At 41.4% G+C, this 18,231-nt stretch overlaps 1 protein-coding gene across 1 annotated transcript in view; it reads left to right on the top strand.

Annotated features, from left to right (window-relative positions):
• The first annotated feature begins 648 nt into the window (after positions 1-648).
• LOC128946625 (xanthine dehydrogenase/oxidase-like) overlaps positions 649-18,231 on the top strand; it is a 49,767-nt gene continuing 32,184 nt past the window's right edge. The window contains 10 exon segments of the mRNA XM_054290538.1: positions 649-808; positions 811-875; positions 8,622-8,679; positions 10,860-10,956; positions 12,082-12,190; positions 13,651-13,777; positions 14,545-14,606; positions 15,318-15,386; positions 16,178-16,246; positions 16,712-16,798. Of these exon segments, the coding sequence (XP_054146513.1) occupies positions 649-808; positions 811-875; positions 8,622-8,679; positions 10,860-10,956; positions 12,082-12,190; positions 13,651-13,777; positions 14,545-14,606; positions 15,318-15,386; positions 16,178-16,246; positions 16,712-16,798 (903 nt within the window).

Here is an 18,231-nt window from a genome sequence, read left to right as displayed (position 1 = left end):
AATTTTGCACAGAAATGCCAAGCAACAGAGCTTAAGATTACTTGGAGAAAAGGGTTTTTTCTAGCACTCTGATATTGCAAAGTGGGAGGTGCCAGACAATAGGTGTCAGCACTGGTTCAGCTATGCACAACCTCGCTGAAAACATAGATTAAGGCAGCTGGTTTTAAGCAAATTTGCTGTGAACTCTCAGCAAACTGAAATACCAATAAAGAAGGCTGAAATGGTGTTTGACACTAGTTATGAAATAGCTTTTCTAGGGTATAGACTGGGAAACATAATAGATTAAACAGAAGATAAAAACTGGTAAAAATAATGTATGTGTTGTGTTCACTGTGAAATGTTTCTGTAATACGGAAGGACTATTTTTGAAAATTGTAATTTAATTAGACTTTGTTATCTTATTAATTATTCAGAGAGGCTCCTGAGAAGAAGACTTTGATGCAGTGCTTTCCTAGGTATTTAAAAGAAATAATTAGAAAAACCTAATAAAAAAATAACTGAAACTGAAGAAGGAAAGCAAAATCACAAGAATCAGAACGGAGCAGGCAGGATAAGGTACAGTGCTAGGAAACTTCCATGAGACTTTGGAACTGTGCTGCTTTGTGGTGGAATTTTAAACTGGAAGTAGCTGTTTAGATATCTTGTTCAATGAACCAATGCCTGTCATATGGATTCTGCCATCACGTGGATGATTCTGCCAACAGTTTTGGAAGAAATAAACAGGAAGGCTTCATGCAAAACATGTAGTTGTGTAATGGAGAAACCAGAACAAACCACCACCAGGGAAATGGAAGACAAAAAAATCCTTGGTTTTCCTCGTATTTCACTGGCAACATGCACCCAGGAGCCAGGATGTGAGGATTAAGCCAAAACAGGTAAGACTAAATGCTTTAAGGGCCCAGTGTAAACATTATTTGAGGTGCTGGGTTTTAGCCTAGCACCTCAAAATAGGTATTGGATCAGAGTGCCAGCTCTCTAGAACTGCTTTTATGTGGACAAATACATACCTGCTTAAATTATGTCCTCCCAGGTAGAGGGTACTGCAGCTTTAAAACTGCAAGGAAAAATAGTGAAAGTCTAGCAGCAGATGTGCACATATCAAGGAGTTTTTTAAATAAGCAGGTGCTCTCATTAGAGACCTCTGTGTGGTGAATGCCAGGTGGATGGGCTGTGCACAGAACGAGGGAAACAGCTTTTTATTGTCAATATTTGGTGAGGGATAGCTGGGAGAACGCCCCTTCCCTCCCCTGAAGTTTGCATTGCATTGCAAAACCCCTGTGAATTCCTTGCTGGTGGCAGCCAGCAGTGCCCCAAGCCTGGCAGGGTCATCCAAAGGGAATGCAGCTGAATTGTGATCCTCTGCTATATAAAAGGGGGCGGGTCACTCTGCTGCTTCCAGCTGCTCCGCTGTCATTAGGGCTGCAGGAGCACCAACCACAGGCAGCTGGCACGCCTCTGCATTGCCTCTTATATAACATGGGCTCTCACAGGGCACCGGGGTGAAAATCAAGTCAAACATTGTGGAGGCACACTCGGGTCACCTGTGTGTGTGGCTGGTGCTCACTCTGCTCTGGGGAGCAGGGCTGCTCTCACAAGGCTGCTCTGTGGCCCTGCTGGAGTGAACTTGGGAAGGTGTGCAGGATGGCTCCCAACCAGGCAGGGGATGAGCTTGTTTTCTTTGTGAATGGTAAAAAGGTAAGAAGGATTCCAGCTTCCTGTTCAGCTTGATCACTTACTTTTCTAGTCATCTTTTTCCTCCTCTGAAGTTTTTTGATAAGAATACATGACTTTTAAGTCATGTATTAAAAGTCATTCCATGACTTTTAAGTATTAAATTGTGAAGACTACATGTTGCTTTGCTAAATTATTTCTTCTCTTCTTTGAGTCTAACCTTGTGGATTATTCAAAGGGTAACACAATTACATAATTTTCCTTTTACATTTTTGATTTGTTGGCAATAATTTACTGCAATTCTGACGTAACTACTTTTAAATAAGTGTGCGCTGCTGAATACAGGCATTCCTGCTAGAAATAATTTCAGTATTTACAACAGATCTGGAAAATTCAACTCAAATGGAAGCATCTGTATATAATTCCATATATAATTCATCAATAAGTAATTCTAACATCTGGTTTTTGAAAGGGATTTAGAAAAATGTTTATTCCATTTGCATTTAAGAAGCTAGAAAACTCTTCAGAATGAAAGCCCATGAACTGATACTGATTCCTGGCAATCACCTGAGAAGTGACTGTCTCACAGGAGGCTGGGCTGTTCATTGCAAGTGCTGGACACATTTGAACAGCTTGTCCTGGATCTCCCTTTCCTCAGTTTGGACTTTGCCTGGCTAGCAATGCCTCTTCAAAAGCTTGTTACAAAAGTCAAAGCTGACTCTTGGACCAACTACCAAGTTAATTCTGTTTCTGAGCTCAGCTCAGTGCTGCCTTCCCACTTTCCCCTTGTCCAGACACTTGGGCAAGGGAACTCGTGCCAAAGCAGCTTCCTGCTGGGAAGGGAAGGGGCCAAGGTTGCTTACCCATTGGTGTGGAGCCAAGAGTTTGCCAACCTTCCCTGAGCACTGCTTATGGGTGTAAATCAGGTGTTATACTGGGTTTGGCCCGGACAATTAATTTTTAATCCCTTGAGGGATCACACAATACTCTCAGTTGATTAAAAAGCTCTGTGCCCTGCCTTACTGACTAGCACAGGATTACTATCCGTTTTGCTTTTTTGCTTTTTCATGGTTGTTTAATGTGGATGAGAGTCTAGCTACAATTAGGCATTTTAGTTGTGAACTTGTGTCCCAAACTGGATTGGAATTAGAACTTTCTGAGGTACTAGTGGATTTGATATGAATGTTTTGTTTTATTGATATATTAACAGTTTATTGAAGAATGAATTTTATCCAGTGTACAGTAAAAATTAGTCATAGAGTTGTTAAATATAATGCTGATGTAGAGCCCAGGCTTGGTTCTGAGGTTTTATAGAGAAGGATGACAACTTAAGCTTTGCTCACACAGATTAGTAGTGGTTCATATGTGTTAATTGACATATCAGCTGTTTATTGTTTCTAGAAAGAGATGAAAACATGAAGCTCCAAGTTAATTGTGACTACTAATTGAGTCTGGTAATTGAAATTGTGGTATAGGATGGTCTGTGAATTTTATCTGGTGAATTCTGCTGTGGAGGCAACAGGTGGCACACCATTAACTTGTCTTCTTGCTCTGTGAAGTTTTGTGAGATGCCTCCTTTGTGAACCTCAGTTTGTAGAGGGTGAACTTGGAGCTCTTTAGTTCTTGCATTGAGGTTGTCACAAATTTGTTGGGCAATCTAGACCCCGATACAAGTCAAGTGCCCTGTCTTGTTTGATTTTTTTTTTTTTTAATTTTTTTTCTGATATGCCCTAATCAGAGAGAACTGTAATTCTGGTGCCAGATCAGCTGAGGTTCAAAACCAATAGGCCTCTCATGGTAGGTATGAGGAGTTTGTAAACAAATTCCTGCATGCAGGAATTTACAAATGGTGCTTCAGCACTAGTTAGTGCTCAGTTATTACAAGAGCGCTGCTCTGTGTAAATTGTTAGAAAAGTTCTTCCTGGAGAAAACTTTTTGCTAACACATGAAAATGTCTATTAATCAAAGCCCGGAGCTGGCCTTGTGGGAATTTCTTTTATGCTTGTGGGGTGAGGTAGAGAAGGGCAGAAATGGCAGCCTAGGCCCTGAAGGCCATCAGCAAAAAAACAACTTGTTTATTTTGGTTCTTCTGCCTGTCCTTGCTGTGTCCTGCAGGTAATAAACCTCCTGTGAGTGACACTGGCCTTGTTGTGTTTCAGCAATTTTAATGGAACTGCTGTTCTTGTTTACAAAAGCCTACGTGCATGTGTAAAGGGCTTTATCACAGTGTCAGCTTGGCTGAAAAAAAAAACCAAACAAACACCAAGGCATGATTAATATTACCAATGGTACCAACTGATTTGAATGTCAAAGCTCTCTTAGCATCTTTTCCTACTGCCCCATGGAGCAGGCAGTTCTAGTGAAGGAGCAGGTTTCACTTGCTATACCCAGAGCCTCCAGTGGCTTTTTTTTTTTCTATTCCTTTATTTGTATGTGTTGCTAAAGTGGCTTAAGTTACTGCCAGAGCAAATGCAGATTTAAGAGAGAGAATGGGACTCATGGGGCACTCTGATCTGTGGCAGTGTAGGTGGAGTTTGTTGGAGCATTGCTGCATGTGAAAGGTGATGTGATGGAAGGAGTGGTGGGAAGTGCCTGGAAGTGCAATTCTGCTGGAACAGCAGCTAGCAAGAGGGCAAGTGGAGAGGCAGGCATGAATATCCTCTCAATGGTGACCAGTGGCAGGACCTGAGGAAACGGCATCTGTCAGGGGAGGTTATGGAAAGGTTTTTCACCCAGAGGGTGATTGGGCACTGGAACAGGCTCCCCAGGGCAGTGGTCACAGCACCAAGGCTGGCAGACTTCAGGAAGTGTTTGGACAATGCACTCAGGCACCTGTTGGGATTCTTGGGGGCTCCTGTGCAGGCCCAGGAGTTGAGCTTTGATGGTTTTAGTCAGTATATTCTATGATTCGAAGTTAGAATACGGTTCTATCCATCTGTGATCCTGATTAAATATTTCAGCTGATTCATGCAGAGAGTGTGCTAACATGGCCAGTGGGAAAGGTTCCTGCTGTGTGAATTCATGACATTGCAAATGGGCTGCTGACATTCTGTCACTGTACAAAACCACGTGCCAAGGGGTGGTTTGTGAGACAGGGACATGGATTGCAGCAATTTCTTCTCTCACATTAGCCCAGCCTGCACTGGTGTCAAGGAAAAATCTCCTTGGAGCAGCTGAGCACACTTTACATTCAGGACTGTTTATTTCACTGGGCATACAGCTTGGCACACCACTAACTCCAAGTTCTCTTAATCATCTGCCTAGACTAGAATGCAAATCAGGATGTTCAATTTAAAGCTAATAGAGGCAATTTTTTTCTCTTGGCTGACAAGTCTGTCTCATGCATATGTAGCATGCAATTTTAAACACTTGGAGTCAATATTTCTATTCTGAATGCTAAGGGAGGATCTATGCTGGAAGTGGAAGCTACATTAGACCTCTTGCCACTTCCAAAGTCTGTATTTGATTGCTGATGGGACCGGCTAAAATACAGGATTTTTCTGAGCTTTGTGAACCTCTGGGTTCTACATAAACAGAGACCTAGGAGCTTTCAGTGTGCTGATTTAAAGCAGAACAAAGTGTTCCCATGACCAGTAGCAAATTTACATTGTGCAATTTTATTTAATTTCTTCATGTGTTCTAATCCTTTTTCCTAATAAATGAATTTGAAATCTCTCATTGTCTTCAGGAATTACACATTGACATATTTTAATGTCTTAGGGGACCTTTACATATGACTGGTTTGACTTGCTGTGTGGCAATCTGGTTAAAACCTTTCACTTTCTCTTCCTGAAACCTAATCAGTGACCAGGGATTAGTGATTGAATGGGATCTTGTCCTTCAGGAAAGCACCTGCTTCTCATTTATAGACCCCAACTGATGGAAATTTTAGCACATTGTTTGGTAAAATGGGAAAGTTTTTCATTTTACTTTTGTTCCTCTATTTACCTTGTTCAACTACTGTTCCCTTAAACTGAAAACCCCCTAACTTTCTGGGAATAATCATTTAAATATGATGCTTTGTGTTGTAGGGGCGAAGTTATCTGAATTAGTGAGAGGCAGCTAGAGAAGTTGAAAAACAAAATATTTATTGAGATTGAAGATTTGTACATAAAATTATGGGGAGGTGAGCTCAACATTTTTCTGGACTAGTCCATGCACTCTAAGGGTGTGAAGAACTGCTTCAGAACCTGCTCTGTGTGGTACTTGAAAGCACAAAGAACTTCAGGGCCAGGCTAGGCTCCCTACTGAAGTGGATCTGAGTATTTAAAATTCCCAGAATCAGTAAGCAAACAGACGTGTAGTACAAACACAGCAGTGCAGAGTAAATTTGTTGAGAGTCATTTGACTGTCTGTGCCATCCTAACATTTTCAACAATGTTTCTTTCTGCATTTGGTTAATAATTAAGCTGCCAAATGAAGTAAATCCAGTTTAAAATTGTCAAAATATGGTTATCAATCTGACACACCTGCAATATGACATTTGATTTAAAAAACCAAAAATAAAACAGATTGCCAAACACTAAAAACTTACCGAAAGGGAACTATTTCTTTAACTACAGTATCTAAGTTGTCTGATCCTACAACCAGAGAAGGCAATGGATGGAATTCAGTTTCTTTCTGTACAAGGACACTGGGGGAGGTGAGCAGGAGCTGTGGTACTGAGCTGTGAATTATATTGTACTGGGCATCAGACAAGATGTGTTATCCTCACCCACAGGGTTTTAAAATATTTTAAGAACAAATCACAGCAGGAGATTGCAACAAACCACTGGAGGAATGATATGCTGGAGGACAAGCCAGCATCAACAACAGTGAGCAAAAGGCAAGAACAGAAAAAATTCTTACTCTGTGCCCAGCAAGAGAGACTCATCAGCCAGCATCCTCCCACCAGGAATCTGAAGTGAAGAGAAATGATTCCTTGATCTGTGATGTGTGAGATCGGTGTTAATCCAGAATGTTCTCCAAACTCTTACCCATATCTCCCTCAGATCCTTAGTCTCTGCCAGGATTGCAGATATGCAGCTCCAGTGGAGCAGTTTGAAGTGGCTGAAGTAGCAATCCAGGGCTGTTGGCTGGAACAGAGTAAGGCTGTGGATTGTCTGGGACATGGTGGGAGACACTTTCTGATAAAGTTGAGCAAAGCATCAGCTTTGGGACTTCACGTGTTCTTACATCATTAAAAGTACATGGAGATGAGTGGTTAAATGAAAAATGAAGGACTGGGCCTGTCTTTAAGTTCCTGCTTCCTGAAAAGAAGCCAGTTGGCCAAACTTTTAATTGCTTGGTTTGAGTACATGACCGAGCACTTCTTGGGCTCTTTCAAGAAAACGTCTTGTGATGTTTTCTTTGATATAAGCACAGAAAGTCTTTAGGTGTTGTAAAGTTTCTTCTCTGTGTCTGGCTATCTTGGAAGCTGCTTTGGAAGGGTTTGCAATGGCCATTGGCACAGACATGAGGAAGAAGCTCAGTGTGACAGTGGGAATTGCTGGGGCTGGCTCTTTGCCTGTGGGATGGCTCTGAAAGGCCATTTGTCCTCTCACAGTCATGTTTGTGATTTCCTTCTCATGTCTATTTGCCAAGGTGCTGCAGAGGGTTGTATGTGCTTACTCTGAACCTGGTCATGGAAGAGCCACTGCATGCTTTTATTTATTTCTATGCATCCAGGAGGTGAGGGAACGGGGGCACTCTGCTCTGAATAGCAGCAATGGGTGCTGTATGATCTGCAATATGACATTCCCAAACTAGAATTGACTCTTTTTTTCCTGTAGATCATCTCTAGTGAAGGAATGAGATGTGAAAAAAGTGACCAGTTGTGTTTTGTAGCAGCAATTTTATCAGTTAATTCTAAAACAGTGAACTCAAACAGGAAGTGTGAACCTTGTCTCTTTAGGATAACCATGTCACGTGTCAAAGGCATAAAACTGGAGCAGGACAGAGGTTGTGAAGGTTTCTTATCAGTGAGAAAAGAAAGTTAAAAAAAATACTTGAACAAATGACCCCTGTTTCAATTTGCCCTTCAAACTGGGAGTGATTAATTCAAATAAACTGTAACTATTGTACATAGGGCTTGCATAAAATAAGAGCCAAGAACATGATTATATTCTGGCACACAGTGAATTTGGAGAAGTTTCTTGACACTTGATTAATAACAGAAAAAGGGGAAGACAAGCCCTGTGACAAGGGCAGAACTTTGGTTTCTGACCACTGGACAGAGGTTAAAGTAAAATGCTTTATGTCTAATGGATAAATTCTAATTAACTCTATTAATGGGATGGAGGTGGCTCAAAATATGCAGCAAAACTGTTTCCTTTCTTAGAATTTTGTATTCCCACATTTAGGATGGCTACTACTGTAATACTCTTTGATTTAATGTTATAAGGGAGGAAGGAGAAACGTCAGAGGATTTGTACTTGCTCTCCATCCTGCTGCACCTGTGTTGTCGCATTCCAGTTTCCACTGTTAGGGTTCTTCCTCTGCAAAACCTATTACTGATGCTCTGTCATTGTCTTTATGTGCTCATTTTCTCTCTCTTCCCACAGTAAAAGAAAGGACAGTGTTCAGTTATTCAGGGTCGACAAAGATGAGGCACCTTTTGGGACACGTCAGGAACCCAATATTTTAGTACAAAACACAGTTCTTCCTTTTCTCACTAAGTCTTTATCTTCTCACTACTGTTTGGCATTTTTGATGAAGGGTTTTTTTTACATTTGCCTCAGTTTGCCATGACTGAAAAATTCAGATGCATGTAATGTATATACTTCCCTCTGACCCAATAAATTCTAGGAAACCTTGTGTCTGGGCACATGACTAACACTGCTGAAATAATCTGTGATTTTTGCTTCCTGCTTTGGAAAAGAAGTTGCAGAAAGACCAAACTTTCCCCTTGCAAGTAACTTATCTGTGTTGTAAAATGTTTTGTGTTTATCAATATCTTTCCCTTCTTGCAGGTGGTGGAAAAAGATGTGGATCCAGAAACAACCCTGCTAACTTATCTGCGGAGAAAATGTATCCACTGCCAGAAAAAACTGCAGAAGGCTTTAAATGCCTACAGCATTTTATAATTGTTTACTGTTCTTTCACTTGAGTACTAGGCAGAGCTTTTGCACATAGTTGAAGAGGGAATGCTTTGCATTGTCTGGTATTTCTTGCTAGCAAAGATTACAGCTGCTCTTCCAAACTTAATAACAAATTTTAAATTATATACTTTAAATGATTTATTAATACTTTAAGGAAAAACTTGTAATTTCACAGAATCATAATATGATGGAAAGGAAGCAATAATGAGATGGCAATAAAATTGAAGGAAATGTAAGCCTGTTCCACAAAAAGAATAAAGAATTTTCTGGCCAAAAGATCACATTGGCTAGCTAATATCCCATAACCTGATAACCCTGTGCTGTTTATCAGATGGCCCAGGGAGGCAGGTTCAGAGGCAGGATGTACCATGGGTGTGTTTACCTGAGCAGATACAAGCAGTCACGTTTCACCCCTGCTTGAAACTGGTCACCATGTGAGTCACAGCAGCTGCAGGAGCTGAATAGCTATTAATTATTGTGATGATCAGGCTGGCTGCACCAGGTCTGCTTCCATAGGTAGTGTCATTCCCTGCTCTCTGAGTTTTTGTCTGGCCAGCTGGGCGTGTTCATCTGCCAAACTGTTCACAGCTGTGTTGGTGTATCCATACCATGCTGCTGTCTGGGAGCTGAAGGATGAAAGTACAGGGACATGAATCACATTCCTCTTGGAGGTTTTCAGCAGAGCTATCAGCGTCTCTCTTTATCTGAGTATACCATAGATGGATAAAGGTCAGGAGGAAATGTAAGTGGTGTTACTCTTGTGCCTAGGTGTGCCTCTCTTACTGCCAGAACTTTTATGTCTAAGCTTGTAGATAACTAATGCAAATAGCTTTGTGAAGAGAGAATCTGAGCCCTTCAAAACCTGCTCATTTTCTACATGAGCACTCTTGTTAGGGTCAGACAAATACTTTGAGAAACATATTTTACTGAGGCAGGTTAGCACTATTGTCAAGAAGAACATTGGATGGCATGGGTATGCTGTATTTCTGCTCAAGCAGGCACATGATTCTATGCAAAGCAGTAGTGGCTTTAAGGACATGGTTTAATTGTGGACTTGGCAGCCTTAGGTTTGCATCAAAGACATGGTTTAGTGGTGGACTTGGCAGCATTGTCTTTATGGTTGGACTTGGTGATCTTTAAGATCTTTTCCAACGTAAATGATTCTATGATTCTCTAGAAACAGTCAGTGCCACACTGTTTGCAGTGAAGGCAAGATTGAGTTCCCTCTATCACAGTGTCTGTTGCTTTTTCAAAGGCTCTGTGATACAGGGAAAGGCACTGATGATCTCATCTCAGCGTCGATTGCCAATGAAATCAGCAGATTTTTACTCCACCAAAAGTCTCTCAACATTGGCCAATTCTCTTTGCAATAAATAAGTGTCTAATTACCTTCTAATGAGCTCCCAGGTGTCTGGGCAGGGGTTCTGTGCATCTCCATGAGTTCTGGCTCTCAGTGTCTCCCTCCTATGATTTTATGGAACCCAGGCTCCTGGGGGAGTGTGCTTGGCTGGTTTTGTCCCTATCAATTTGCAAGCCATCAGAAATGGGGTGGCCAGACCATGACTTTGGAGATGCAGGTAGTTTGTGAGCAGTTCAAGTGCAGCTCCAAGCCAGTGCTGAACTGTGTAACTTGTAGCCCTGAGTGGCTGCCCTTCCTGGGAGCCTTCTGGGTGGTAGGAGTCACCAGGTGTGGGAAGAAATCCAGCCCCACCACTGAGAGGCTGAGAGGTGCTAAAGGAGGATGTCCCTGTGTGGCTCATGCATGTGGCTGCGTGCCTGAACAGCTCCTGCTCAGCATTTACCACTGCTTTATCTCCCTTGTGTCATTTCCTTTTCTGACTCATGGAAAGTGGGAACTGTTGCAGTTGAGGATATTTTTTTTGGTTGTTTCTGAGAGTGTGTTGGAGTGTGGGCTATGTCCTTCTGAGAGGTTTGGGTGTTGATCTCGATAGTCACGTGCCAGCTTTTGAAACTTTGCTTATGTTAAATTATTTCGCAGAAGAAATGAGTAATTTGCTTCCAGCAGGAACTTGTTGCTCAGCCTGATTGATGACTTGAGCAAGTTTGTGCCAATTCTTTTCGTGTTTTCCTTAATTCCTGTTCTCTCAGTGGGCCTGTGTGGAACCAAACTGGGCTGTGGAGAAGGTGGATGTGGTGCTTGCACTGTTATGATATCCAAATATGATCCCTTCCGGAAGAAAATCCTGTATCCTTTGCAATCTGAACTCTACAACAGAGAAATAAAATGGGGACAGATCCAGGTTTCTGACATACCAGATATGGTACTTCTTTAAAAAAAAAGTTATATAATGAATGTTTCTGCCAAAACATCATTTTTCACTTTCAGAACATAAGCTCAGAAGGCTGAGATAAGAAAGTATTTTTCTTAAAGCATTGTGCAGTGTTTATAAGGAACTATTTCTTTGTGCCCTGCAATATCTGCATTGACTCTCATGTTAACTTTGTCCTGCAACAAACCATATGATTATTGTGATAAAATCTTTATTGTTGTTGTATTATGACAATAATCTCATTTCTGTATGCCACAGATGTTAACTTTTTTCTCTACTTGTACTGTAACCTTCAGAATTATTTCCTGAGACAAAATTTCCTCCTCTTCTCACTTTAATTAATTGAAAGGGAAAACAATGGAATAAAAAACAAAGGGGAGTGCAAAGAGAGGATGAGACAGTGAGACAGGCCTCAGTTTCGTTTTACTGTGGGGAACAGAAAGCACTGAAATCTTTAATATATTTGGAATTATGCTTGGAGATACTATAACTTGGATCCTCTCTTAGTAGCATAGCCATAAGATATCTTTAGGGTCATTATTCTGTCTTGATAGAAATGAGATAAAATAGCTAGTTTTTATACGTGTTTTGGCAACATTAATCTCTCTTACCTTCAGTCTAGACTTTTCCCCCATGTTTACCATCTAGAAACAGCTTCTAGCTAAAAGACTGAGAACTCCAGGCTCTGGAGTAACTTTGCAAGTGTTCAGCTGCACAACATCTTGGTATTTGTAGTCTGCCCCTGTAAATTACTAATATGGATTCTGCATCTTAATGTGCAACAAGGATGTTTAAAGTTGCTGTATCTAGGTGAAATCCTATGGTGTATGCCTGGATCAAACTGCAAGGGAAATTGATTAGAATTTTGGATGACGGGGTGCTGTAGGACTTGATTTTTAATTAATTCTTATATCACATCTACTTAAGCGCTCCTGTCGTGTTCACTGCTGTAGCTTCTGAGTACTCTTCACTGCTCCTGTTCCCTTTTTCCTTTGCTGAGCAGCAGTGTCAAATGAAATGACCTTAATGTAGTGTTTTAGCCACCACACTGCCAATGCTTGTCTCTTCCCTGTCTGTGCCCTACATCACGTGGCTGTAACTACTGTTGAAGGCATAGGAAACACCAAATCCAGGCTGCACCCAGCCCAGGTAAGCTATTAATACTGGGAACTTAAAAACCTTCTATGCGTATCTTCTTGTGCTACTTAAACCTGTTCCAGGACACTGGGACCTCCACTAAAGCCATGGGGCTGACTCTCCACATGAGCAATCCATACTTGCAGGAATGGCTGAGTGACAGAACCAAACTCCTGAGACAATTCTAGGGTTCTGTTCTGCCCCTAACAGCTTAACTCATGCCATCCTGGCTGAATTGCCAGTGCTTTTGTCCTTGGGCTGCATTTGCATGGCTGTATTTGCTCCACATCCTGGTCTGGCAAGATTGATGATGTGAGGAAAGCCAATCTAATGACCTGGAGCTAGGAAATCTGGGATAGGTTTGGGCTCTCCTATGGCCTTCCACAAATGACTTTGGTTCCTGATCTTGCATAGTTAGGAACCTTCCCTGCAATAGTGAAGTGAGTTTTGGTTCAGTGATGTTTCTGGAGTCTCAAAATATTCTTGGTGAGAAGGAGTGACAGGAATGTGCATCCTTGTTTTTGTAGCAAGGTGTTACAGTGCAGCCTTGCCTCTCTTTGTCAGACCTGCTGCTTTAAGGTAAGCTGTGATTCATCTCAGCTTGCACAGGGGTAGGACTTGTGCCAGTATCTGAGGGAGTGAACAACAAAGTGAAAAATAAGTTCAGTGAGTGTGAATTGATGGCAGCCTTTGTCTTCTTTTCTCTCCTCCCACCTGAAGATTCTGACAGCGAAGTTTTGAAATTCAAAGTCAGGTTTAGGCAGGTAACCCAAAGCTTGCTAGCATGGTAAATATGAAGAATTCCTGATCTCCTTGGAATCTTCTAGTGGCCCTCAGTCACATTTTGAGTTCAAAGCCTGTGGCAGTCATATTTTCTGGAAAAATCCCTTTGCCTGGAATTCTTCTTGTGGGAAGCCGAGAAGCCTCACAGAAAAAGGAAAACAATTCTTATCTCACTTGCTTCTCCTGTGTTTTGCCACTTTGGAATGTCTTTGGAGATTGCTTATCCAACAGGTGAATTGTTTCCTTAGTTTTTGATGTGATTTTCAATCACTGGCCAATCACAGCCAAGCTGTGTCAAGACTCTGGAGAGAGTCACAAGTTTTCATTATTATCTTTTTACCCTTCTGTAAGTATCCTTTCTATATTCTTTAGTATAGTATAGCATTCTTTAATATAATACAGTATCATAAAATAATAAATTAGCCTTCTAAGAACACGGAGTCAAATTCACCATTCCTTCCTGCCCTGGGGCACCCCACAAATACAATAAAAGCCTGCGTGCAAACTTTTCAAGCTGCTCTCCTCTTTGAAGGCTGTCCCATAGATTAACTGAACAGAGAACATCTGATGATAATCTTAACTCCTCTGTGATACTGGCTTTTGCTTTTAACAGGAGTGTAATATAAACAAGCACAACAATAAACTCACCTTGATATTATGGGCTAATTGTGGTTTTTACTTGATCTCAGGAGAGAATAGCCAAGAGTCATGGGTCCCAGTGTGGCTTTTGCACTCCAGGGATTGTCATGTCCATGTACACGTTGCTTCGGAACAACCCCGAGCCCCACATGGAGGACATTGAAGATGCTTTCCAAGGTAATATTCACAGCCCTGCAGGGGTGCAACCTGTTCTGCTTTATTTACATCTGCTTCACCCAGTGGGATGGAGGTGCACCATTATTTAATGTATTTTGTTAAAAAGAGCTGGTGGTTATGAGGTTAAGTAGCTTTTTCACTTGGAAGCCAGCCAGGTGCCATGAAGTGAATGTCATAGTTTGTAAGCAGGGATAAGTGGCCTCAGTCTGGGATTAGGAGCCCAAAAGGTGGCCTGTCCTTGAGGGGCATAAAAGTGTCCTTGTGTATTCATTGCTGTCACAACAGCCTGCAGAAGTGACAGAGAACATGTCCTCAAGTCAAGGACCAAGACAGCAACGTGCAATGATGGAGTGGGGCAGAACCCAACTGTGTAAATCCTGTGAGAGGCTGCTGTTATTGCTGAGGTTAGAGTCATCACTGTGCTTCCAGCAGTGATCTGAGAGGAATGATGATGCAGGAGAAAGCAATCTCTGGGTAATTCAGGAGACAGACTAGTTGGTATACTGATAAGACTCACACAATTGAGATAAATGAATACTGAATAAGACAGATTGAATTTGTTCTAAATGAATTTCAGTTTAAATTTCAACAAAAAGGAATGGTACGGTTGTTGCAAGGTTCCTAATGAAATTTTCCTCCTCCCATTTTTTTCATTAGCTGTATCAAGATTTGACAAGCTTTTGTGAGAAACAATAGAATGTTTTAAAAGAAGATAAATTTTTAGCCAAATGACACTAAATCCTTATCCTTTTGCTCTGACAATGCAGGGAACTTGTGTCGGTGTACAGGCTACAGACCCATTCTGGAAGGATACAGGACATTTGCTAAAGTAAGTGGTTTTAGATCATGTTTTAAAGAAACCTGGAAAGCTGGCTGTCTTTCTTTCTGTTACTGAAACATGCCATGAACTGAAATGGGGAGGAAGGAAATAAATATGCTCCAACAACCCAGCTCCAACTCTTGACCTCTGTTTGTGTGATTCATGTGCTAATAATTCAGATAGAGTAAACACTTTACTCTCTCTGCTTGCTGGGGGCACTTAAATAAGATCCATCTGATGATCCCTTTCTGGATCACAAGAAATCAGACTCTGTAACTCTTTTCTCTCAGTCTCAGAAAAATTCACCCTCTCTGCATAATACAACTGGCAGCTGATCCTGGTGTGGATTACCTGTGAAGGTATGGTGCCCTGGTAGGGACATGCTGTGGAGGAATTTGCATTTTTGAGCAGGAAAAGCTCTGGAAAGAAGTTGAAATCACTATTTTATAGCTCTTGCCCAGAATTCTTCTGCTGGTTTGGGTGCAGTATGAAGACTTACCATGAATTTTCTCAGAGTACTTCCAAACCAGAAGAAAAGGTTTATCAGCACAGTAGGCATGCATGACGCACTGCAGGATATTGCCTTCCATTGGCAAGAGAAACACCTATGTGGTTGGCATCTTCCTTCTGCTTTGGATATTTCTCTCAAAAGGGGATCAAACCTACTTAATTTCCTTGGAATCTGCACATTTTTCCTCAGAACAGTTTTTGTTCCCACAGGACATGAATTGCTGTGGCAAAGTTGCCAATGGCACTGGATGCTGTCGCAGTGGGAAGGAAAATACCATGGTAAGCTGGATTTTAAGACCCATAACCTCAATTTTCAATATAGCATTGGAGCTTTGATGTGTTAGTCACCTCTCTGGCTCTGCTGTGGTGCAGATACTCAGAAGTTCTCTGAGTTTTTGTTGTCTATCTCTTGGAAAATGCTGGGACTGTGTATGTCCCAATGGTCATCATGATGTGGGGTTCAAAACAGTGATGTTCCTTCTGAGTCTTCAAGGAGCAACTCTTCTGTCAAATAGCATGGTGACAATTGTAAGCAATCTATTACCAGCTTCTGGTGCACTGAAGTGATACATTTTCTGTGAAAACAGGTCTAAATTCCCCACTCTGATCTTTCCCAAACTTTGCCATCCAGTGATGAATGAAGCAATTTCCTCTCTGTTCCAAAACTGTGCAATTGAAATCTTTTGGAATATCTGGAGGGGAAAAAAGTTAATCACATTGACTGTATCAGTCTAGGTACAAAACAAATGAAAGAATGGAAAGAAGAAATTGGTGCTTAAGGTAGTGTGAGTATAAAATAAACTTAGGAAGCAGAGAATACAGTGAAATTCATTACCAGAAATTTCCAGGGAATGTCTGTGGATTGGTTTTTAGGAAGCATCCAGTGTTGCATGGAATAGTCCAACAGTTAAGACTGCTTGGAGTCCTTTCTTTCAAGCAGTTTATTAATGAAAAATGTGACTGCAGATTTCTGAAATCTGGGGATTGATAGGAGAGGAGGGCTATTCTGTAGAAGTCACAAAGTTCTGACTATGTTTAGAATAGCTGGAGTGTGCTTTTTTGTTCTTCAGAATGGAGGCTGCTGTGGAGGCAAGGCCAATGGTCCAGGCTGCTGCATGAATGGAAAAGAGGACAGTGTGGTAAGGTGCCTCTCAACTAGTACTTGTAGTACTTTTTCCTTTATTTCTGATGTTTTAAAGTCTTAGATCTGGCTCATTGCATGCCCAAGCCTGGTGCTTTTATTTTACCAATATCTAGGCAAAGCAATTTAGACTAATTTATATTTTATGGTCAGAAGAGCCTACCTCAGAAAAGGTGTATTTGACATGATATAACATGCCAATGTGAAAGGGATGTCACTTCTGATTGACTAAAATGTATTAGTGTGTTCAGGGTTGAGGGTTCTGACAAGACATGCGGGGGAATCAGAAAAATATGACTGGAGGACCATAAATGCTGAATCAGGTGGCATCATTTTGCTGTGTTTGCCGTATTTTGCTTAATAAAATAGTAACAGGGATTTGAGTTGAAAGAGGAATGAGTTGTGGTTATATGTGGAGAGCTTTCTCCTCAGTCATTATCCATTTGCATTTTCTCTGTCACAGACAATGACCTCCTCCAGCCTGTTCAATTCTTCTGAGTTCCAGCCATTGGATCCCACACAGGAGCCAATCTTCCCACCAGAGTTAATGGTAAGTTCATTCAGAAAGAAATAGCAGTGATTTGTTGGCTTAGTTGTTCTGCACAAGGTTTGAGTGACTCTGTCCTGAGGAAATGGCTGCTAAGGAATGAAAATGCATGGGCATGAATCCTTCCCTGTTTTATAAAACGCAAGGTGTTTGAGCTAGGGTGGCTTAGAAGAAATATGCAGGCCAGGTGTCTCCTGCAGCAGTCTGGCTTTCTTTCTGGTTCTCACCATATGTCTTTCTGCTCTTGGGTTGCATTCTTTCCCAGTCACTGTCTGTCTGGGGGTCGAACAGTAGCTAAAATCCAAATGTCAATTGACTAGGTCAGATGTGAACTTCTGCCTCAAACACAGATATATCTGAGCTTGTCTCCCTGTGTTCCCTTTATAGTGTAGGAAGAGAAGTAGGGAACTTGTGGTGGTTTTGTATGAGAGGCATTCATGGAAGTGATGTTAAGTTTTCAGCTACTGGAAAGTTTGTGTTTTTGTAAAAAACACATGTTAAAGATGAAAGAAACTCAGGATTTTTTTCTTTCTTTTCTGGTTGATAGAGGTAACAAGGGTTGGGTGGTTTTTGCTGCAGACCTGGATCCTTTTCCCAGGGTGTCTTCCCCCAGCTGGTTTTTGGGTAGGGGAGGAGAGGCCGCAGGGCCGATGTTGGGCCTGGCTGCCATTTCTGACATCTTACAGCTACTGAGCAGGGCCAAGCTGGACCTGCCAGCCCCTAGAGCTGCCCTGGGCCAGGCTGGCTTAGCCAAGATCCCACCACCATTAAATATTCACCCACAACCATGGGCAGGGCAGAGGAGAGGCCATCAGCCCCCCTGACTGCAGTTCCCACCACAAACTACCAAGCCTGGCCTGGGTCAGGTAATCATCTACAAACTATTAACTCTTAACTCCAAACAAAATAGTAAATCTTTCAATGCTTCAGTCCTCCCCTGAGTGAGAGAAGGAACAAAAATGCAGACAATGTAAAGGAATTCACAGAATGACCAGGTTGGAAGAGACCTTAAAGATCATGGAGTCCAACCAACAGCATGAAGACACCAAAGTCAATGAAGAAGAAATCCAGGATAGAAGAAATGAGGAGATACCTTGGTTTTAGGGTGAAATCCTCTTGTAAAGATATGAAAAAAGACTCTTTTTCCCTAAAACATATAAAAGTATAGAGATGAAAGTATTCAAATTGTAGATATCAATCAAAGGCCTTCATATAAAGTAAGCAAATGTTAAAGTAACTGTAATCCTATGAAAAGTTTAAACAGAGAAAGAGAAAAAAGTAATAAAAATCTTTTGCCCTTAGGAAGAAAATAATTTCAGAAGTAAATAATGAGAACTTTTGCCTTTAAACAACTCATCTTCAAAACAGTACCCCATAAGTTGGCATGGCCCATAAACACAACTGTGAGAAAAACTTGTAGAAAATGAGAGGAATTT

This window comes from Melozone crissalis, unplaced genomic scaffold (genome assembly GCF_028551555.1).
Source record: "Melozone crissalis strain CALT ecotype California unplaced genomic scaffold, PUWL_Pcris_2 ptg000081l_1, whole genome shotgun sequence".
In the NCBI taxonomy this organism is placed as follows: Eukaryota; Metazoa; Chordata; class Aves; order Passeriformes; family Passerellidae; genus Melozone; species Melozone crissalis.
The sequence above is the reverse complement of the archived record's forward strand: the minus strand, read 5'-3'. Positions and strand labels throughout refer to the sequence as shown.